This window comes from Aethalodelphis obliquidens, unplaced genomic scaffold (genome assembly GCF_003676395.1).
Source record: "Aethalodelphis obliquidens isolate GAN/ISIS:26980383/991018 unplaced genomic scaffold, ASM367639v1 scaffold33, whole genome shotgun sequence".
NCBI lineage: Eukaryota > Metazoa > Chordata > Mammalia > Artiodactyla > Delphinidae > Aethalodelphis > Aethalodelphis obliquidens.
The window spans coordinates 73,628-96,285 of record NW_020837977.1 but is presented as its reverse complement, the minus strand read 5'-3'; the positions used below and the strand labels follow the sequence as shown (position 1 = coordinate 96,285).

Here is a 22,658-nt window from a genome sequence, read left to right as displayed (position 1 = left end):
TCTCAATAGATGCAGAGAAAGCTTTTGACAAAATTCAACACCCATTTATGATAAAAACCCTCCAGAAAGTAGGCATAGAGGGAACTTTCCTCAGCATAATAAAGGCCATATATGACAAACCCACCGCCAACATCGTCTTCAATGGTGAAAAACTGAAAACATTTCCACTAAGATCAGGAACAAGACAAGGTTGCCCACTCTCACCACACTTATTCAACATAGTTTTGGAAGTTTTAGCCACAGCAATCAGAGAAGAAAAGAAAATAAAAGTAATCCAAATCGGAAAAGAAGAAGTAAAGCTGTCACTGTTTGCAGATGACATGATACTATACATAGAGAATCCTAAAGATGCTACCAGAAAACTACTAGAGCTAATCAATGAATTTGGTAAAGTAGCAGGATACAAAATTAATGCACAGAAATCTCTGGCATTCCTATACACTAATGATGAAAAATCTGAAAGTGAAATCAAGAAAACACTCCCATTTACCATTGCAACAAAAATAATAAAATATCCAGGAATAAACCTACCTAAGGAGTCAAAAGACCTGTATGCAGAATATTATAAGACACTGATGAAAGAAATTAAAGATGATACAAAAAGATGGAGAGATATACCATGTCCCTGGATTGGAAGAATCAACATTGTGAAAATGACTCTACTACCCAAAGCAATCTACAGATTCAATGCAATCCCTATCAAACTACCAATAGCATTTTTCACAGAACTAGAACAAAAAATTTCACAATTTGTATGGAAACACAAAAGACTCCGAATAGCGAAAGCAATCTTGAGAACGAAAAACGGAGCTGGAGGAATCAGGCTCCCTGACTTCAGACTATACTACACAGCTACAGTAATCAACACAGTATGGTACTGGCACAAAAACAGAAAGATAGATCAATGGAACAGGATAGAAAGCCCAGAGATAAACCCACACTCATATGGTTACATTCTCTTTGATAAAGGAGGCAGGAATGTACAGTGGAGAAAGGACAGCCTCTTCAATAAGTGGTGCTGGGAAACTGGACAGGTACATGTCAACGTATGAGATTAGATCACTCCCTAACACCATACACAAAAATAAGCTCAAAATGGATTAAAGACCTAAATGTAAGGCCAGAAACTATCAAACTCTTAGAAGAAAACATAGGCAGAACACTCTATGACATAAATCACAGAAAGATCCTTTTTGACCCACCTCCTAGAGAAATGGAAATAAAAACAAAAATAAACATATGGGACCTAATGAAACTTCAAAGCTTATGCACAGCAAAGGAAACCATAAACAAGACCAAAAGACAACCCTCAGAATGGGAGAAAATATTTGCAAATGAAGCAACTGACAAAGGATTAATCTCCAAAATTTACAAGCAGCTCGTGCAGCTCAATAACAAAAAAACAAAAAACCCAATCCAAAAATGGGCAGAAAACATAAATAGACATTTCTCCAAAGAAGATATACAGACTGCCAAGAAATACATGAAAGAATGCTCAACATCGTTAATCATTAGAGAAATGAAAATCAAAACTACAGTGAGATATAATCTCACACCAGTCAGAATGGCCATGATCAAAAAATCTAGAAACAATAAATGCTGGAGAGGGTGTGGAGAAAAGGGAACCCTCTTGCACTGTTGGTGGGAATGTGAATTGGTACAGCCACTATGGAGAACAGTATGGAGGTTCCTTAAAAACCTACAAATAGAACCACCATATGACCCAGCAATCCCTCTGCTGGGCATATACCCTGAGACAACCATAATTCAAAAAGAGTCATGTACCAAAATGTTCATTGCAGCTCTATTTACAATAGCCAGGACATGGAAGCAACCTAATTGTCCATCATCGGATGAATGCATAAAGGAGATGTGGCACATATATACAGTGGAATATTACTTAGCCATAAAAAGAAATGAAATTGAACTATTTTTAATGAGGTGGATGGACCTAGAGTCTGTCATACAGGGTGAAGTAAGTCAGAAAGAGAAAGACAAATACCGTATGCTAACACATATATATGGAATTTAAGAAAAAAAACTGTCATGAAGAACCTAGGGGTAAGACAGGAATAAAGACACAGACCTACTAGAGAATGGACTTGAGGATATGGGTAGGGGGAAGGGTAAGCCGTGACAAAGTGAGAGAGTAGCATGGACATATGTACACTACCAAATGTAAAATAGACAGCTAGAGGGAAGCAGTCGCATAGCACAGGGAAATCAGCTCGGTGCTTTGTGACCACCTAGAGGGGTGGGATAGGGAGGATGGGAGGGAGCGAGATGCAAGAGGGATGAAATATGGGAACATATTTATATGTATAACTGATTCACTTTAGTATAAAGCAGAAAGTAACACATTGTAATGCAATTATACTGCAATAAAGATAAAAAAAAAAAGAACACTTGAACAATTTGTTTTTGTTTTTTTTTTTGATGTTTTAGTTTAAATTTTATTTCCTGCCCCCAAACATCCATTTAGCACCCCCCAGGAGAAGGAAAAGGGGATGTGACTAGCAATAGAGAGAAACTTTCTTCATAACAATGGCCATGGCAAGCTTAGGCACTTTGGGTGAAATCTCTATGGGAAGTACTGGTAGAGGGATAAAAGCCAAACTGACACAAAAGTATTGCTTGGTGTGCATTTCCAGGCTCTGCCTTCTTTCTCATCTCTTGGTGTCAGGCGGAGGAAGAGGAGAAAAAGTTAAACTTTTCTTATAAACTGGCAGAATAAGCTTATAATATCCTCTCACTATCTCTGCATAGGTTCTAGTCTCTGAAGCACTACATAAGCCTTGCCCAAAGTAATGAACAGTTGAAAGTCAAATGTAATACTTCACCAAACAACTTAAAAATGCTTGCACCCTGGAAGAGATTAAGTTGCAGAGAACACAAATGGACCCAGAGCAACTTTTGCCAAAAGAGAATATTGTGCCAAATGTACAGCCATAGCTCTTTTCCATATGAAGAAACAGTCAGAAGGATAAAAGAACTTGGTCAAAATCACACACGTAAGTAGGACAGAATCTGGTCTGTCTGTTGGAAGGGTTGTGTTCTTTAACAACCAGGCTAGCTTTTCTCAAATCTGATTCATGCATAGAATAACTAAACACCTCTGTTTGCCTTGAATATTCCCTGTTTATACGTATGCCTGCTGCAGTTTCTCATACTGCCCACTTTGACTCCCCAAAGCAACTGAGAATACACAATAATTTGGTCATTCTATCCATGGACCACTGTGGTGGGACTGCCCAGGAAGCTTATTAAAAGTGCAGCTTCCTGAGCTCTACTCCACATCTAGATAAGTTTTCTTAGGGTTGGCTCAAGAATCCAGGTACAAGTCTTTTTAAGTGTTTTTGTGGAAACCCACAGGTGAGTCTCTCACTCTTGTAAGTTAATAAACCATTTATTCTGCCTCTGCCAGATGCCCAGCCAGGTCCTGTTAAGGTAGGAGTCCCCCCACCACATCAGAGGGATGCTCCCAGCCAATTAATCTCTGGAGCCTTGGAGAGTCTGAATGGTCTCATGCTGGCCCACCTGCCATGACAAAGCTCCTCCAGAGCATTCCCCTTCACAGTTTACATTCTACCACTCCCAAAGGCAGTCTGCTCCAATGGGGCCTGACTTCGTGTGTCCTAACGTGCATCCGCTGATTCAAGCAGTTTAGGAATAGAAGGTGCTGTGGGTTTCAACCAGGGTGGCCCAACCTCTAAAATGGTAGTCGAAGCAGTCTCTACCTCCTGGGCACATCGCCTCTGCAACAGCCCCAGTAAACGAATGTCCCATCTTTGCTTTTTCAAGGTCGGCAACAGGGAGTCCCCTCCTAATGAAGGTTCTCTCTCATTGCCGCACTATCAAAGGCTGCCCCAAATGTTCCTTCCCGTGAACCTGATCAGGCTAAGGGCAGAGTTGTTTCTTTCCGTCTCTGAGTCGGACCAAATCGTCTTAGAAACACCTCTTCACACTGTTGACCATGTTTTTCATGAGAGCTGCTGCTGAGTCTTTATCTCATCCTTTCATAGTAGAGAGAGAGAGGATTCTAATGAATTTTACTTCCAGGGGAGAGGGGAGTGTTATGATTATGGTGTCATTTTGTATTATGTCCTTTTGTCATGAATTTCTTTTCAATTTCATGTTAAAATGGGCCCACCATTCCCACTTTGTGAGGTCATTCAGCACCCTCATTTCGCATCTTTAACATCTCTCTCAGTATCACTTGGAAATGTTTGAAATGGCATGAGCTTGTCCTCACATTCCTATCAGCTTTAAATCCAGAGTCCCCAAATGAACCTAACCATTGAGCCGAACACCTCTGCACTACCTGTGTAACACTGGGTAGGCCCCTTAAGCTCTTGGTTTTTTTAAGTCCTCAGTTGTAACACTGTGAGGGTGCTATGAATTTATATTTGGGGCAGGACAAGGTCGAGAAGAGTGTGTCTTTGCTTTTATTCTTCCAAACTGGAATGTCTTCCCTCTCTTCCCCGTGGGTCCAAATCTCACTTGTCCTTCAGGCCCACTGCCAAGGAGCCTTCCCTGATTCCCCAGGCCACACAAATCTCTACCTCTTAGGGTCAGTGCCATACAACCTAGCTGTCTCTTACGTTAATCTTGCTTCTCAAGCCAATCTCACAATGTGGGTCTCTCTTGCCCTCCTGGGGCCCCTGGGGATTGGCTAGCCCACCGGCACACCCCAAATGCAGTGTCTACTAGACTAGGGCATGGGTGGGAAGGCCCAGGTGTGAGAGGCCAGGCAGAGTACCTCAGCCTCCACTCTGCTCTCCTCCACAAAACTGTCCCTCCTCCTGAAGCCCGCCCTGCAAGTCACAGGTTCCTTATATGACTTCACTGGGTAGTGATGCCCTCACAGGCCTTCTGACAGTTTGCATGGCAGGGTAACTATGCAAACGTGCTGTCCTCAGAGAAACTTCCCTACACTGGAGGGACCTTCTTTCCCTGGAGAAAGTTCTCCACCAGATATCAATCTCTTTGTTTGTCTGAGAGAGAATATCTGACCAGATCTTCTATATTTACTATAACCTGTTCACTGTTCCCTGGGAGGGCAGTGCAGCAGGTACACTGAGACCGGGCACCTGTACAAGACACGTGGTGTACACACAACCTCCCCTGGCTGCCACATGTTCCTGTGGGGCTTGCCCACCACATACACCTGAGCACTTTCCCAGCTCTAAGTATTACCAGTGACCTGGGACACTTTCAGTGCCCCACAGTGCTCACTGCTGAGGACAAGTGAAAGGTCATCCCTGGACAAGTGTGCAGGAAGTTTCTGAGCTTTATAAATGTAGCCTTCCCCTTTGGGCTACAGGATGCTTCCATTCAGACCCTTTCCTGATTGGCCTCTTAGCAAAAGACAAGTGCATTTTTGTTGGCAAATGCTAAATGGAGCAGTTTGAGGAAGAGGGCCATTCTTGAACCGCACCTTCAAACGCAGACACCTCTGTGCTATCACGTAGGCGTCTATATCAGTCCCCTCAGACACATCCCATAGTGAGTTGCTGAGTACTAGGGGAGAGGGTGATGCTGTATTGATGGGAAGACCGGAAGAACCAAGGGGGGTGATGAAGTGCTAATGAGACTGGAGGGCTGAGGAGATGGTGTCCCAGGAGGCTGGGTTGATGTGAGCCTAGACTTGGTACCCAGAACCCGGTTCTGAGTCTCCTGATCACTCTGCCTCAGTATTTGGCCTTGTTCTAATCTACATAAAAGTATCAGAGGGCTAGAGTTCAGTGTGGTTGCAACAGGCAGTATACATGGGGCCCAAGAGGGGTTGCCAAGGTGGGCGGGGTTCTTAACCAATTTATATTAGATTATTTTTTTCCAAAACTTGAAGGACACTTCCATTAAAGCCTCAGAAGTGACAGACTGCAAGAAATGTTTTCTCTGTTGTGGAAGGGAGAGATGGAGAGGATCATGATTGCCATTATTTTCGGGTTCTACTGTTTTCCCTGGAAACAGTGAAGAGACTTCCTCATCTGCTGCAGCCCTAGGCTCTAGGGATTGCTTTTGCAGTCAGTGTCCCTTCTCTTGGGACCAATAGAGGTGATGGGCCAAGGCTGTGTTTTCGATGTCAAGTAGCTTAAAGGCCTTCAGCCAGAAACTGGGAGAGACATGAGAGAGGGAAATTCTGGCAGGAGACTGTGCACAGCAGAAGTGACTGATCAGTTCTGATTTTCTTCGCTGTAGCAGTGGCTCCCGTTTCTCATCCTACACCTGGTCACTACCATATCCTGTACCGCGGGTGTGGAGAAACGCAGTTGGGCCGGCATGGGGAGACATACTGCCTGGTTGGTGGCTACCGGGCCTACGGGGATGTTCCTTTGGCCACGCCAGCAAAGGTGGAAGCAGAGAAGCCAGTCCCCAGACGTGCTCCCAAGAGAAAGCACTCTCCGGAAATGCCGAACGAAGACCTGGGTTGCTCCAGACCCAAAATCCGGCGATTGTAACATGGTGCCAGGAGTTGGACCCCACAGAATCTTGCAGGTGAGCCATCCTGAAGAGAGGGCAATGGTTTAACTGCCTAAGGCAGCGAATGCCTCTTCCTGCACTGACCCCACCCACACACCCACTGCCACAGATTAGAACCTGCGTCGTTCTGTCTGAGCCTTCCCCAGCCAGGAGCCTCCTTCTACACTAAACGGCCATAAGCCAGGAGCCTCAGAAACTGAGGTTTGTAATGAGAGCCTGCCCTGAACATCCCAGGGCTGAAGCTGGCCTGGAAGAAAACCTGACGTTCCTCTGCTCAATCCTCAGGGGCCCCTTTGTGAGCTGAAGTAAGCAACGTCTATGCTCTTCGAGCCAAGGAGGATGCAGGAGCAGAGACAGGGTGCAGAGAAGCCTTAGCAGTCTACAACATGGGATCCTGCCCTGAGCCTTTGTCAGCGGCCACCACCACAAACCAGGGGGGAGCTGGGATTTTTGAAATGGAAAGCAGCAGTCTGTGGCTTCCCAAAGAGCCTCCTGCCTGGGGTGTCAGGAGGCAGGATAGAGAGACCCAGGAAGACCTGCTCCCTGAAGCAAGAACAGGATGGAGAGTCAAGCAGCATGCACCCTGCCCCGAGGTTCGCGTGCTCCTTTATTGCCAGCCCTTTCTGTCCCCAGTGGGGTCCCTTACTGCTCAATAAAATGTTTTTGTGTAACAGATTTCTAGGGTCACCAGTGCTCAGACTTAGGTCACTACCCCTGCGCTAGGCACTCCTGCCACCCGGGAAAGGTTCCAAAGGTGGAACAGCTCCAGGGGGTGCCAGGGATCAGAGCAAAACTTGAGAGGCTGGGGATGAAGGAGTTTGGGCACAGCCCCTAAAGCATCTCAGTGGTTGAGCTTCTGTGAGAAGGCACATCCCCAGTGTGTGTGTGTGTGTGTGTGTGTGTGTGTTGAGGGGAGGGGGTCCCTAGAGGAGGCAGCTGGGGGAGGGCCTGAGGCTGGAAATGGGGAATGGCGTGCGGCCTTTGAGCATGCACAAGCACTTAGCCCTTGAGGTTTCTGGGAAAGCTAGAGCCACAAGGGCCACAAGATAAGACAAGTGTAGCAGCAGAACCCAGGTGCCAGGTCTTCCTCAGAACCTATACTTCTCCACGAGGCCGGGCCTTCCACGCTGAGGTAGGAGGGATCCTGGCCAGAAGGTCAGCCAGCAGCTCTGGGAGGAAGGTTGCTGCGGTGGGGGCTCTGCTGCCATGGAAACGACTTCATTTCCTTCCACTCAAATAGCCTGCTGACTGGCTTCCTGCTCTGTTGAGTAAAAGGGTCGCTGACTCTCCCCAGAAGGTTGTTCAGTTCACATCCCAAAAGTCCCTCTATTCAGGCCCTGGGGAGGTGTAGAGACTCCTGAGGGCGCTCTTTCCTGAGGTTGGGTGACAGAAGTGGGGGAGGTTCCTGATAGTTCCCAGGTGCTGGTTGAAGTGCCCAGAGAATGGTCATGCAGGTTGGGGAGTCAAGTAGGTGGAGAGAGAAGGTCGGGGGCAGAGGGCCCCTTCCTGAATCCAGAGCTCACAAGGTTACCCCCCCATTTCCAGAAACTCTCTCTTCCCCCACACCAGCCCCCATGGCCCAGTACCGGGAAACCGGGAGCCCAGAGCACTTGTGGCCACAGAGACACTCGCACGCAGCCCTCGGGGTGGGCGGGGCCGGCTGCAGGCAGATGGGGACGAGGTGTGCTCCCGGGAGGCCTCGGGCTGAAGGTGGCCCTCTGAGAGAAGCACCCCAGCTTGGACAGGAAGGTTAGAGGTGGGGAGAGCAACCTAGGGCGCCCCCTCGGAGCAGTGGGAGTGGGAAGAGGGGCGGGGGCGGAGGGAACCCGCGATGGGAGGCGAGTGGGCTGTCAGCAGAGGCCAGCTTAGCCCGCGGGAGCTGCCTCTGAGCAGGGGGCGGGAGGGCAGTGCCGCCCTGTGGCTGCCCGGCTTCGCGGATCGCGGCTCTCCGCACACGGGTCGCTGGGTCCTGTGCCTCTGTATCCCCTCCCTCACCCCGCCCCTCTCGCGAGGCCGCGCCGCTGGGTGGCCTGAGTCCACGGGCAGAACCCCATCGCCCGCCCCTCTCAGTCCCGCCTCTGCCCGCCTGCCTGGCCCTGCGCAGCTTGCGGCCCGGGGAAGGTCCCCGCGCACTCAGCCAGCGGCCTCTGCTGTGTCTGCTGCTGCGGCCGGTAACCCGTGCAGACCACGCCGGGCACCTCCGGCACCCCAAGTCCGCGGGAGCGCACGCGGGCCCTGATGCGGGACTTCCTGCTTGTGGACGGGTGGCTGCAGCGTGTGCGGGCTGCTGGGGGCCGGTGGGGGCCTAGCCTGGCCCTGGGCAGGGGAGGGGGTCCGGAGCATGCAGAGCTAGTGGGGAGGCTCCCTCACACCACCCCTGGATGTCCTGTCCATCATCTACAGATGCCCTTCCGCTTCTCTGTCATCCCCTCCCTGGTGGGAACCCCTCAGCCCAGGCCGCAGCTGCTCCTAGTATAGTCTGTGTGACAGTGTGAGGTGGGGACCCCCAGGCTGGCCCAGGCCAGGCAATGTGTCCTGCCTGATCCCAAGACCTAAGGAGCCCACCCGTTTGCCTTGACCTCCCTCCAGCCACAACAAGATGCCCCTGGTCCTGAGGCAGTTTTATCACAACGGGCTACAGTATGTTAATCTGCGCAATTTCAGCCATGGCCAGACCAGCTTGGACAGGCTGAACGATGGTCTCGGAGGTGCCCAGGTACCAAAGGGACACACAATGTGCCACCATGGCTGCTGGGGAATGTGGGGCCCTTTGGGGGCCTCAGAGACCACAGGTTAGTCACATTGGAACTAAGTTACCATAGTGACCTAGAAAGTGTCATGCCATGGATGCTGGGGGCTACAGGGGTCACAGTGAGCCAGCCTGACGGGCATCCAAGTACCACAGAGAAAGCAACACATTACATATGACTTCCGAGCACAGTGAGTGCTGTGCCAGCTGAGCCCCAAGGAGTTCCAAAGCCCAAACTAAGCCCTGGCCTTCCCTCAGTTCTGGTCAGCCTACGTCCCATGCCAGACCCACGAACGGGATGCTGTGCGCCTCACCCTGGAGCAAATTCACCTCATCCGCCTCATGTGTGCCTCCTATTCTGAGCTGGAGCTTGTGACCTCAGTTAAAGGTAGAAGGGGGACTTCCCTGGTAATCCAGAGGTTAAGACTCCACGCTTCCACTGCAGGGGGCTCGGGTTTGATCCCCTGTGGGGGAACTTAGAGCCCTCATGCTGCGCGGCACGGCCAAAAAAACAAACAAAAAAAGGTAAACAGACTGGTGGTGGTAGGTGTTAGGGACTTCAGTAAGCTTCCCCTGCCTCTGAAAATGATCGTCTGACCTACCTGCCCTCAGCTCTCAACAATAGCCGGAAGTGGGCTTGCCTCATTGGTGTGGAGGGCGGCCACTCACTGGACAGTAGCCTCTCCATCTTGCGTACCTTCTACGCGCTGGGTGTGCGCTACGTGACACTCACCCACACCTGCAACATGCCCTGGTGAGCACAGTGCAGATGGTGAGGGCCCAGTGAGGCAGGGATCTGCCCAAGATCACGCTGGGGCCCAAAGCAAGTTTACCCCTGGGATCCGGCCCTGAACCTGGGGTGAGGAGGGGAATGGAGGTTTGCAGAACAAGACTGAATCCCCAGAAGGGCCCTGCTACTGCCAGGCACAGCCCAGTTTGGGTCCCTCCTCTTGCACCAGGTAGTTGCAGGTGTAGACGGTTCGACAGAACCTCTTTCTAGGCTCTTGTAGCCAAGTCACAGCCACCAGTCAGACTGCCTCCTGGGCATCCTGCAGGACGCAGAGTTCAGCAAAGGGTATCCACCCCTTCTCCAGCAATGTCAGTCGGCTGACCGGCTTTGGCGAGGTAAGAACCCAGGTTCCATACCCTGCCCCACATGAATGTACAGCCCCGCCTGTTCCCTACAGATAAATGCACACAAGGTAAATGCAGCCCTGATGCCCTCTCCCCATCCTGTCCCTGCAGAAGGTGGTGGCAGAAATGCACCGCCTGGGCATGATGGTGGACTTGTCCCATGTCTCGGATGCTGTGGCACGGCGAGCCCTAGAGGTGTCACAGGCACCTGTCATCTTCTCCCAATCAGCTGCCCGGGGTGTGTGCAAGAACACTCGGAATGTTCCTGATGATATCCTGCAGCTTCTGATGAGAGACTGCCCTGGCCCTCAAACCTAAAGCAAGAGATTCAAACCAGGAGCCCTTGAACCTGAGCCTCTTCTTCCTCAATTTCCTCAAACCCCAGGTTAAATATCTTCTGCCCCCAAAACCCATGGTCCACAGTCCCTGAACTCTTGAGCCCTAGGTGGGGGTCTAGGTGGTAAGATACTCCTCCAAACCCGGAAACCCAGGGCCAAGACACCACCCAGACCAGGGCTGCGGCTCCTCCATTCACACGAACCCAGAGAGGAGACGACTCTGACCTCAAAGCCGGGGCTGAACACCTTCCTCACAGGGGCCGAGAGAGTGAACAGGCAGGTGGCTGTGCTGGGGGCCAAGCTGACTGTCCACCGGTTCGCCCCTGCAGAAGAAGAACGGTGGCATCGTGATGGTGTCCTTGTCCGTGCGGGTGCTGCAGTGCAACCCGTTAGCCAACGTGTCTACTGTGGCAGGTGAGCCTCACCCTGGGCTCTCTGAAAACTCTGATTTGGAGCTGAAGCTGGGTCCAAATTTGGGGAGGACTTCAGAAGAGCCCCAGTGGTTTGACCCACCTGTTGGCAATAGGTACAGCTCCAAAAAACCCAATAATGGACGGTACACAGCACCTTGGTGCCATGTGGAACTGGAGCCACAGAATCAAAACTGCGATACTGATGGGTATCAGGGAGGCTGTCAGACACTGCTTTATGTCAGAAACAGAAAGAAAATATCCACTATCAGAACTGTTTGACTTTTTTTCACATCTTTCTGACAAAATTCGTGAAGTTGTGAGTACCACAAGCGTCATTACACTTCTGTTCAAGATGTAATCTCTGGCTCACAATCATTGTTTAGCTTCTGTATATTATATATGGTATAATACAGACCTTGCAGTACACGAAGGTCTGTATTAGTCTGGTTGGGCTGTTATAGTGAAATACTATAGACTGAAAGACTTAAATAGCAGAATTTTATTTTCTCACAGTTCTGGAGGGGGAAGTCCAAGATTAAGGTATTGAATACCATAAGAATTGGTTTCTGGTGAGAACAATCTTCCTGGCTTAATGATGGCTGTCTTCTTGCAGTGTCCTCACACAGCCTTTCCTCTATGAGCAGAGGGAGAGAGATCTCTGGAATCTATTCCTCTTCTTATAAGGACACCATCAGTCCCTGTCAGATTATTACCCCACCCTTATGACTTCATTTAACTTCAGTTACCTCCCTAAAGGACCTATCTCCTATCTTCTACAGTAAAATTGAGAGGGGCTTCAACATATAATTTTTGGGGGGACACAATTCGGTCCATAACAACATCTTAAGATAGCTTTCTCTGATTTTCAGTCTCTCACTAATATCTTCCTCTTTGTCTAGTAATTATTCAAGTTTCCTTAATTATTATTATTTTTTAATTTTCTTACATTATCCCTTCCCTTTAAATGCTCTCTTCACTTCTTAATTGGCATTTCTTGGAAATGAAGGCACCTTTCCTCACAATGTATTGATTACTCTCCCCACTGTAACACAGCGTCTTCTCCCATGACTTTCCTGAAATGGTTCCATTTTTTTCCATAAAAGTTTAATCATCAAACCAGATGGTTTATTTTAAGTTCCCATAGGATTTTCCCTTTGGGAAACAACTGACTCCATTAAATGGTGCTTCTTTTAAAACTACCTTCCTTTATGTTTCATAACAATCTTATGATTTCTGTTGGCATACCACCTAGCTTCTTTCTGTTCATTCTTTTAATTTTTTTTCCAGTTGTTTCTCTCCTCACTCCTTAGCGCTAGATACTACATACAGTTGGCCTTCTTCTCATCTCTTATATACTCTCTCTCTTACTCCAGCAGCTTTGTTTACCATTTAATATATTATCTGCCAGGCACCTTCCGTATGTTACCAACATCTCTCCCTCTGTCTTTGTCATTTCAGCCTTTGCTCTGCTCTCTGAGCTCTCACAGGGAGATCTATTTAACACAGGAATCTCAGTGGAAAACACTAGTAAGTTATTTCTCTACTAAGTGAAGCCCTTACCCATCACATGATCCTGATCCATCTTGCAGCCACATCATCTGGACTATGTGACCTCCAATGTCACAATAGCAGAGGACCAGATAAGAGGGACATTGACTCCTAATGACCTCAGCTCAGAAGTGATACACTTTATTCTGCTTCTTTGCCACTGGCCACAACTAATCAAAGGAAAACAGTCTAACTACAAAGGAGGATGAAAAATGTAGATAAGCACATAGGATATTTGATGAGGACTATCTCGAGGTGACATCACCTCCCATCAAACTTTTATTTCACAGAGAAAACACAGACTATAAAGCAAAACCACCCCTAAATAACTTTTTCTCTTTACATACAAGGATAGCTTTTCTACATAATTTATAAATACCTATTCTCACTTCCTCAGTATCTTCCATTCATTTCCCCATCTCTTTGGTATTGTTAAGGTTTTCCTCTTTAGCAATTTTATTTTGGCCCCCTCCCATTAAAAAGCTTCCCCCCCCCCATTAAAAATTACTCTTGTTTGATGCCAAGTAATTCTCTAGCTACCTTTTCTCTCTTCCTAATTTCACAGTACAGTTTATCAAAAATTGTATGTATTCTCACTGTCTGTATTTTCTTATCTTTATGTACCTCGTGACTCACACAATTTTGCTATTTTCTTCTTACTTATCTGCACTGGAATTGCATTCACCGACATTTAATTTGTGATTAAATTGAATGAATATTTTTTGGTCATTATGTCACCTTTCAGCAATATTTGATTTTGTTGATCAAGTTTGTCATCTCAGAAAAATCTTTCACCTTAACAACAGTAACATCTTAATCTGCTACTTCTTCCTCCTGCCTCTGGACATCCTTATCTCTTTCATTGGGCACTCTCACTTTGCCCTCTCCCAAGAGATGTGTATTTCTCAGAAGCTCTCTTCTGCACTTGATAGATGGTCTCATCTACTCTTATGATTCCAGCCACCATATATATCATAGATCTTGACCTAAAACTTACATATCTCTCTCCTGAGTCTCTTACAAACCTAACTAATTGCCAAGTGAAAAACTCTGCCCAAATATAACATGGACACTTAAAATTAATTATGTGATATTACTGAACGATTAATTTTACCTTCAATACTTACTTCCACTATTCATCTCTCTACATCATTTATACCACCACTATTTGTACAGTTGCCCAAGTTGGATACTGAGGAAACACTGAAGACTCTGGACTCTGACAACCCTCAGAATGGGAGAAAATATTTGCAAACGAAGCAACTGACAAGGGATTAATCTCCAAAATATATAAACATAAATAAATTTGTAAAATCTATAAGCAACTCATGCAGATCAATATCAAAAAATCACAACCCAGTGAAAAAAATGGACGGAAGACCTAAATAGACATTTCTCCAAAGATGGCCAACAAACACATGAAAAGATGCTCAACATCACTAATTATGAGAGAAATGCAAATCAAAACTAAAAGGAGGTATCACCTCACACCAGTCAGAATGACCATGATCAAAAAATCTACAAACAATAAATGCTGGAGAGGATGTGGAGAAAATGGAACCCTCCTACACTGTTGGTCGGAATGTAAATTGGTACAGCCACTATGGAGAACAGTATGGAGGTTCCTTAAAAAACTAAACATAGAACTACCATTGACCTAGCAATCCCACTTCTGGGCATATACCTGGAGAAAAGCATAATTCAAAAAGATGTATGCACGCTAATATTCATTGCAGCACTATTTACAATAGCCAGGACATTGAAGCAACCTAAATGTCCATCAACAGCGAAATGAATAAAGAAAATGTGACACATATATACAATGGAATATTACTCAGCCATAATAAGGAATGAAATAGTGCCATTTGCAGAGACATGGATGGACCTAGAGACTGTCATACAGAGTGAAGTAAGTCAGAAAGAGAAAAACAAATATTGTATAATATCACTTATATGTGGAATCTAGAAAAATGGTACAGATGAACTTATTTGCAAAGCAGAAATAGAGACACAAATGTAGAGAACAAACACATGGATACCAAGGGTGGGGGAAGGGGGGGATGAATTAGGAGATTTGGATTGACATATACACCACTATGTATAAAATAGATAACTAATGAGAAACTATGGTATAGCACAGGGAACTCTACTCAATGCTCTCTGGTGACCTAAATGGGTAGAAATATAAAAAAGAGGGAATATATGTATAGGTATAACTGATTCGCTTTGATGTATAGCAGAAACTAACACAACATTGTAAAGCAACTATACTCTAATAAAAATTAATTTAAAAAAATAAAAAAAACTCTGGACTCTGTATAATCATCCCTCACCTTCACAATTAATTCAGTAACCAAGCACTGTCTAACCTAAATTCCTACTATCTCTCAATATTGTCTACTTTTATTCAAGCCTCTTGTCACTACTTGGTTCTGAGCTACATTTTCTCTTATTTATGGAACATAAACTGTCTCAACTTTTAACAGAATAAATCTTTTAACAGAATAAATATTCATTGAGTACCTACAACACTGGTAAATAGGGACATTGTTCACATGTAGTTTACAATGTAGTAGGGGAAATGAACTATAAAATATAACTATACCTCTCATAGGTAACTGGACAGCCAAGTTTTATAAGAACACACAGAAAGGGAATTTAATCTCTAACGGAAGTCGTGAAAAGCCAGAGAGTCAATGTTTATTCTGAAACTTATATGATGAGAGTGCATTAACCAAGGATTGAATGAGTAAAGAATGATACAAATGGATGACATAACCTGGAGAAAGTTCAGCATTAAGAGAAGTCTAACCCTGAAGTCTATTGAGTATTGCTGAAAATTTATGGAAGAAGGAGATGCTAAGTAAAGATAGAGAAACCAGATAAGGGTGGACTAGTAGGCAAGAGCACAGTGCTTGAAGCCTTTTCCCCAAAATTAAAGAGAAACTATCAAAGAGCTCTAAGCTGTTGAGTGAAATTTAGGTTGCAATGCAGAGAATAAATAAGACAGAAATAATACTGGAGTCAGGGAAAAAGTGAACTGGAATGTTACATCCGAGTAAGAAATGTAAAAGATATGACAATGGACATAGAGAAGAATGGACATATGTGTGTGTGTGTGTGTGTGTGTGTGTGTGTGTGTGTGTATACATATATATATATATATATATATATATAGTATAATTATGACAACTCTTAGGGATTGTTCCAATCAGAGTTTAAGGGAGGGGAGAAGAGTAAAGAATGACTCTCAGTTTCTTGCTTGGTTAATTGGGGTTAAAACAGTTTGCAATAAAAAAGAATTAGCTTAAGTCATTTAATCATTTTAAGTGCATTCTGAATCCTATACAAATAAGTTTGAGAAATTTAAGAAAATTGTGTTTCCTTAAGTTTTGCATATCTTTTGTTATGCCATGTAAATTCCCTTCTTTTTCATATGATTAAAGAAAAGTTATGAAAAAAATAAGAGAGAAATGAGAGAAAATAAGATCTTATGAAAAATTATGAATGGTCTTTATCTGTTTTTGTGCTTACTGTAATTTCTTATTGTTTATCTCTCTATATACATATTCTGAGATATCTTCTCAGACCTGCTGAATCAATCTGTGAGGATTAAGTTTAACTAATCACTCAGATGAACCTAAAATTGGTTCATCTACAGGAATAACCAACATAAGAGAGCAGTCATGGTAGTCTCAAAATTAGAGAAGACTTCCCAATTATTCCCATTATGTCAAAGAGAGAATATGAGCAGGTACTTCAAGTATCCGAACTTCATATGATTAGATTCTGCAAAAGCATTTTAAATAGAAAAAATACATAGAAGAAAGGTTAAGACAAAACTTCCCTAGGATAAAATGGATCCCATATTTTCACCAGATGCCTTTACTTAGGAAAAAGAAATGTTAAAGAATTGTAACAGTATCCAACCTGGAAAACAAAATACAGAAATTTTCACCACTAAGCCTGAGCTCAGTACGACTCTGATTTAGTATTTTTTCAAGCCTTACACAGCAGTCTCTATTTTTAAAATATTTATAAGTAACCCATTTTGTAGGAAAACACCTATCTTTCATCATATGAATTATGACACTTTATACTTTTATTCCAGCCTAACTGTTATACTTTATTTTCTACCATTTGGCAACGTATACCCTATGCTCTAGTCAAAAAAAAATCTCATTTACAATCACTTAAATAGACTGTGTTGGTTCTCAAGTCCAGGATGTTCCTCTGCCTGGTATGCCCCTGACCTTCTCTCCACGTGGAAAATTCCTACTGACATTCAAAACCTAATTCCAAGACCCCCTCATTGTTGGCATCCTCTTCAATATCCCCTAGCAGGGTTATTGACTCCAAGTTCTGTTTTACAAAGTTACATTTTTATGAACTATTTATTTAATAGCCTATCCCTATTCAATTGTAATGAGTTGTTTATGCATCTCTCACACTCTCTTTTGAGTTCCCCTGGCCTTTATTTTTTCTTTTATCTCTTACCCGTAAGCACAGTGCTTGCCCCATAGTATGTGCTCAACGTGTTGGCTGAGTGAAAAAAGACACCTTTTAGCTCTAATCATTTGTGAAATTTCATTTAAAATGACATCAGATTACCCTTTCTTTCTTAACTTAATTTCTAGTACTATAGAATGTACACTCAGAACATCATCAGTGGCCTACAGAAACAGTGTTCTCACTGGACTTCATGCATATAGTCAACCCCCTTGTAACTTTCTCTGGCATACAACTGCCAGATATGTTCTTAAAAAAAAAAAAAAAAGTACCAACCCCTCACCTATTGGAAAACTTCCAGAAGCTCTCCATTCCTTACTGTATCTTTTCTACTTGATTTTTCAAATACCTCTGTCTTACTTAATCTATTCAGAATTGCCTTTTCTACATTTGGCTTTCATTTTCAATTTCATTCATATCATTATCTGCACTTACCCATAGAACCTAAGCATATTTCAGTTTCTTATGCAAGTTTCCTCACTAGAGGTCAAAGGGGCAAGGACTATTGTGATAAAATATTAAATAAATAGACGATAGGACTTTGTTCTATTGGTCTGGGAAAATTACTACCTGAAACAAAATAATTCTGGGAACTGAAGGGATCAGACCAGTCAGCTTTGTTTACTTCAGACTCAAATCAATGTCTTGTCTTTACCTGAGCTCTGGTTACATTTAGAAAAAAGTACTGTAAATACAGTGAATGAGCAAGGCCACTATCTGAGACGTGTCTGGGTCCTTAGTATAGTAACTGGGGGAATGGTAAGCGTTGGTCAATGTTTGCTGATTGATGACTCAATAGATCTGGTTAAGCCTCACCATCAGAATTCCACATTTTTTAACAAGCTTCTCAGTCTTTTCATCCTAAAGAAGAAACTAAAGAAAACCAGATGACAAGAATTTCAAATTGTAAAATATCCTGGTTGTCAAATTTAAATAGGGATATCCTGTGCAATGGAGAGGCTGGCTGGTGCCAATTTCACATTTTGTTCTCTAGTGTCTGGGCGAAGCCTGCTCTGCCAGCAAGCTCACAGGTCGAGAGCACTCCAGTTTCCACAGACACCTGAGAACCTTCTATTTTTCATGGTGTTCCTGCCTTACCTAAGGGAAGGACTATATTCACAATGAAAAGAGTTATGATTAATCGCCAGTAGAGAGATTCTTCCACTTTCCGGGTGCCCACGTTAAGAGTCTGGTATAGTCAACACTCCCTCTAACATAGATCATGTATTGAAATGAGAAAACTATCACCTAATATGGCCAGAGAGATTAAGGGAGTTGGCCCAGCTGACCCCAGGAGACACCTCTAATTCAAAACCTAAACCATTAACATAGTGATTGTGATCAAGAAGACTTACAGCACATAAGAGATTCAAAAAGCATATTAATCCACCTCCGGCAACACTGCCAGTATAAAAGAATGATTAACCTTCTCTCCCACTTGATTCAACCTGGCTATGTATTACACCACTCTAAATGCTAGCAGACTCTATGCTTATGGCTTCCATTAGGTAGCACTTAGTATACACGAAAACTTTCTTCAAGAAGTAATTACTTTTGAAACCATAAACATTTCAGTAGGGAAAAGAGCAAAAGAAAGGAGGTGCAAGTAAAGGGAACTAGGAAAAAATAAGAAAATACCCTCAAATATAAACATGTTGATTCAAAAAATAATTTAAAGGGGATTTAAACGATACTAGGTGAGCATTTATTCTGTTTCTGCTTTAAATAAAGCATTATGTTCTATTTGTTAGGTGTTGTACTTGTTTATTATCTAATGTCTGTTAAAAACCTCTTGAAAGAGATGTATTCATTCTGGTATCCTAAGCACCTATCTGGATGAACAGCACAAGCAATGGGAAGTCATGGGACATAATGGACCTTGCAAAGGCTCTGGAATCCATCTCTTACTTACGGTCTTTGAGACTCAGGCTCCTCCTCTGTGTAGTGTTCCTAAAACTTAGTGGAGATAGAACACTAGGGACACAGAAGGTCAAAGTAGGTATTTACTACTACTTTTCAAATATCTTCCTTGAGGAAAACAAATATATTTGATTTGCATTGAGGCTTTCTTGTGAATTTTATTCTTCTAAAGAAGAATATTTTTAGTGAACAATTTATTCGTTTGCCTCCCTGTGCTACTTTATTGACAATACTCGGGTAGGCGTGGTTTTCTCTCAAGCAGTTACCTGCATGTGATTTGTATTTCAGACCTTCCTAAAAGCATGTTTTCCTGCTCCTTCTTTCCACCCCATCCCAACTCTACTTAAAATATTGTGAACCTCTATTAAAATGCAAAGAACCCTGGGAAAATAAGGAGAAGCAAAATGTGTGTCACTGCCAGCTCTGGTATGCATATATCAGAGGCTAAATTATAACTGATGAAGACAGAAAGGGGGCCCATATCTGTCTGACTTCAGAAATCAGAAGTGTAGCTACTACAAGCTGATGAGTTGGAACTCAGATCAAGGCCTAGAGTGGAGAGGAGTCTTCTGATCAGAAGGGGAAAGTAAACAAAGGGCAGCGTTTAATTAGTTAATAATAAGTAAGAGAATGACTATGGTGTTTTTACACAACAGGATATAATATTGAAATAAAATCCCCCAAAGTGACACAGAAACATAATGCAACCTCTTAAGCTACAACCCTTCCTAAACCAAATCATACCATTCTCTTCACACAGCCTGGAAAGTCAAAAGAAAGGGGATACTGATCTGCCTCACACTGGCATTAGAAGCAGATCTAGTTTTAATGAAGTTTTATTTCATGGACTGAAGTTTCCCCCAAAAAAGGGTAAGCTTTTTTTCTCAAGAAACATCACTGTGTGATAATCAAGGAGCCAGGGATGGTGGTATTAATCGTTCTAAGTACAGGGATTTGTTTTGCAGAAAGAAGTACCAATCAGAAAGAGAATTGACGAATAATTACTTAACAAAACTGCTTCAGAAGTAGATTTCTAAATCTACTTTTAGACTAATTCATAGTTAGAAAAATATTACTAAGTTTATTCATTTAGAGGAAATCTGTGCAAGCCTTTGAAACCAAGAGGTATTGTATCAAAAGAGATAAGGTCACTAGACACTTATGTAAGAGCTACTTCTTCCTCAAATGGCCACCATATAGTCATGTCTGACTATTACATTACCAAGAAGTAACAATGCATCTTTAGGAAACTAGTATGAAAGAGAAACATAATAAAATTTTTTACAGGTGACTCTTTGATCTCATAGGTGTGTGTTAATTTTCCAAAGTTGGGACTGGATCCTGCCTTTAGAAAATGCTCCTTGAAATATCGCATTGAAAATCTTCTCTTTTACTCCTGATTGTAAACACTGTATATGTTTTTAAGAAGACCAATAAAAAATATGGACTATGAAATTATTCTTCCAGTAGTGAAATTGTGGAGAATACAACTTGCATTTCTACTGTATTCCCGCAAAAAGAGGAAGTTCTTTTCCACAAAGACTCTCATCAATGTGAACTCTGGGAGAGAAGTATTTGTAGTTGTCTCATGCTTTATGGTGAGAGACTCGCACTTTTTCCCCTGTCTCTATTGTGGGAAACAGGGCACACTTGGGACTGAGAATTCATGCTGTGGTAGGAAAACAAAGAAGCGGAAAATACCCTCATTAACACTGCTCTTTAACAAGTTCAGCGAATGGGCTTCAGGCATTCTAAACAGCAGCAATTAAAAAATAACTTTAAATTTCATACATTTCTTCCAGTAGGATGAAAAGCTGAGGTATGTTAACTTTAATTTTATGGTTTGGGGGAATGCAGAGTTCGATTACTCCCTGTCAAAGCAGAAATCAGCCTCTTACAGGGAATAAGTGCTAATTAAGAAAAACAGAGTAAGCATGTTATATTAAGTATATTTGTTTCTTTCCTGTGCACTTTGGCTGCACAAGCTCTAACCACAGTTTCCGGAGCGACCATCAATGCTCCCTAAGAATGCCAATGCAGTGTTCCGTCCAGTCAGTGGGGTTCAGAGACCAGTCAGAATGCTGATGCTTTTCCACAAAGGAGCTGGGGCCAGGGAGGCAAATGCAATCAGGGAATATTATATCTGTCTTGTGTGCCTGCTACAAAACAGTGTCCTCTCAAGACTACTCTATCCCTTTGCTTTATACGTGTAAGTGTAAGTTTGTATATGTAAGCTTTACAAGTTTGTAATAAGAGAAAACTGAAAAGGCCCAGGAAAAAGACAAAACTGCTTCAACAGAGAAAGGTCTCTCTGTGCCAGTTGAAGAGGATATAGAGTTAATAACAGGAAATATTCATCCCCTGAAACTGTATGAAACATGGATGCTGCCAAAATTTACTCAAGGTCTCACTGACCAGGCTATAAGTCATTTTAATTATTATTTCTTATGATTATGGTAGATAAAAAGTCTCCGTAGTATGCTAAAAATCTTTAACACTTGTTTACTTTTTTGTTGATAGCTTTCCTCCTCCCAGGCTTCAGCCAACAGTAGCAGTAACAGATATCCAGATCTTAAGAGGATAGAAGTATAATGGTGCACTGAATATGGAAAGGAAGAACCAGTAATGGTTCCTATATATTCATAACGCGAATCAGCATCAAACTAATAAGCTTCCCCAAGGATAAGTTGACAGCAAACAGTTTCTCCTCTTAATGAATTGAGGAAACAACTTTGAAGTTATCCGTAGCCACCGCTTCTGAAGCAACCAATAGCTTTGTAACTATTAGTTTACTTGTATTAGATTAATTTATATTAGAGTTTATTTAATGCAATTGCTCACAAATTTTAAACAATTTTGTAGAGTAGTGTTCTGTATCTGTTTAAATGAAATGCTTTCCTAAGCTCAAGATCAGTGTTTTTATGTTGTGTAAATTATGAAATTACTGTGGAATATCTGGTAAACTTGATAGGAAACCCCAGATGTCAGCACTTTGCTGGGCAAGATTTAAAGTGGCCCACACCATTAACCCTCATCAGGAGAAGTATCAGTGGGCTAAGTCATAAGGGCATGCCCATCCATTACACTCACCCAGGATAATGTGAGAGAGAATCAAAGGGCAGTCAGACAGGGACCTCTATGCTCAGATTCCACTGCCAAGAAATGGCCTAAGTCAGCTCTTGTTGTTGAAGAAAATAACCCGTTAGGAATCAGATTGAATCCTATTCTAAGTTTTAGAGGAGGAAGGATACTATTTAAACATTGATGAAATGTGCCTCTCTTTTTTATCAGCATAGAAATTTATTTGAATTCAAAATAATATGGTTATATTTAGCATAGTGTAATAATTATCTAAAGCACATATCATCGTTGGCTCTGAAACAGTTCTAAAGATGTCATTCTTTTGAAGTCAAAAAATATGCAGTAGGGCTTCCCTGGTGGCGCAGTGGTTGAGAGTCCGTCTGCCGATGCAGGGGACACGGGTTCGTGCCCTGGTCCGGGAAGATCCCACATGCCACAGAGTGGCTGGGCCCGTGAGCCATGGCCGCTGAGCCTGTGCGTCCG

The 22,658-nt window shown here is 43.4% G+C and overlaps 1 protein-coding gene across 1 annotated transcript; it reads left to right on the top strand.

Moving 5' to 3' along the window:
* Positions 1 to 8,314: 8,314 nt before the first annotated feature.
* On the top strand, positions 8,315 to 21,678 carry LOC113631397 (dipeptidase 2-like). The gene is made up of 9 exons (XM_027127850.1): positions 8,315 to 8,449; positions 8,668 to 8,747; positions 9,073 to 9,199; positions 9,491 to 9,620; positions 9,845 to 9,986; positions 10,288 to 10,357; positions 10,478 to 10,653; positions 11,036 to 11,230; positions 21,615 to 21,678. Exons 1-9 carry the CDS (start codon positions 8,315 to 8,317, stop codon positions 21,676 to 21,678), a joined length of 1,119 nt encoding a protein of 372 aa, XP_026983651.1.
* Positions 21,679 to 22,658: the final 980 nt, after the last annotated feature.

Coding starts and splice junctions, on each gene's coding strand:
- LOC113631397 (XM_027127850.1), top strand. CDS start 8,315: ATGGGAGGCGAGTGGGCTGTCAGCAGAGGCCAGCTTAGCCCGCGGGAG. Junction 9,200..9,490: donor ATGGTCTCGGAGGTGCCCAG/GTACCAAAGGGA, acceptor GCCTTCCCTCAG/TTCTGGTCAGCCTACGTCCC. Junction 11,231..21,614: donor GACCCACCTGTTGGCAATAG/GTACAGCTCCAA, acceptor TTTTGTTGATAG/CTTTCCTCCTCCCAGGCTTC.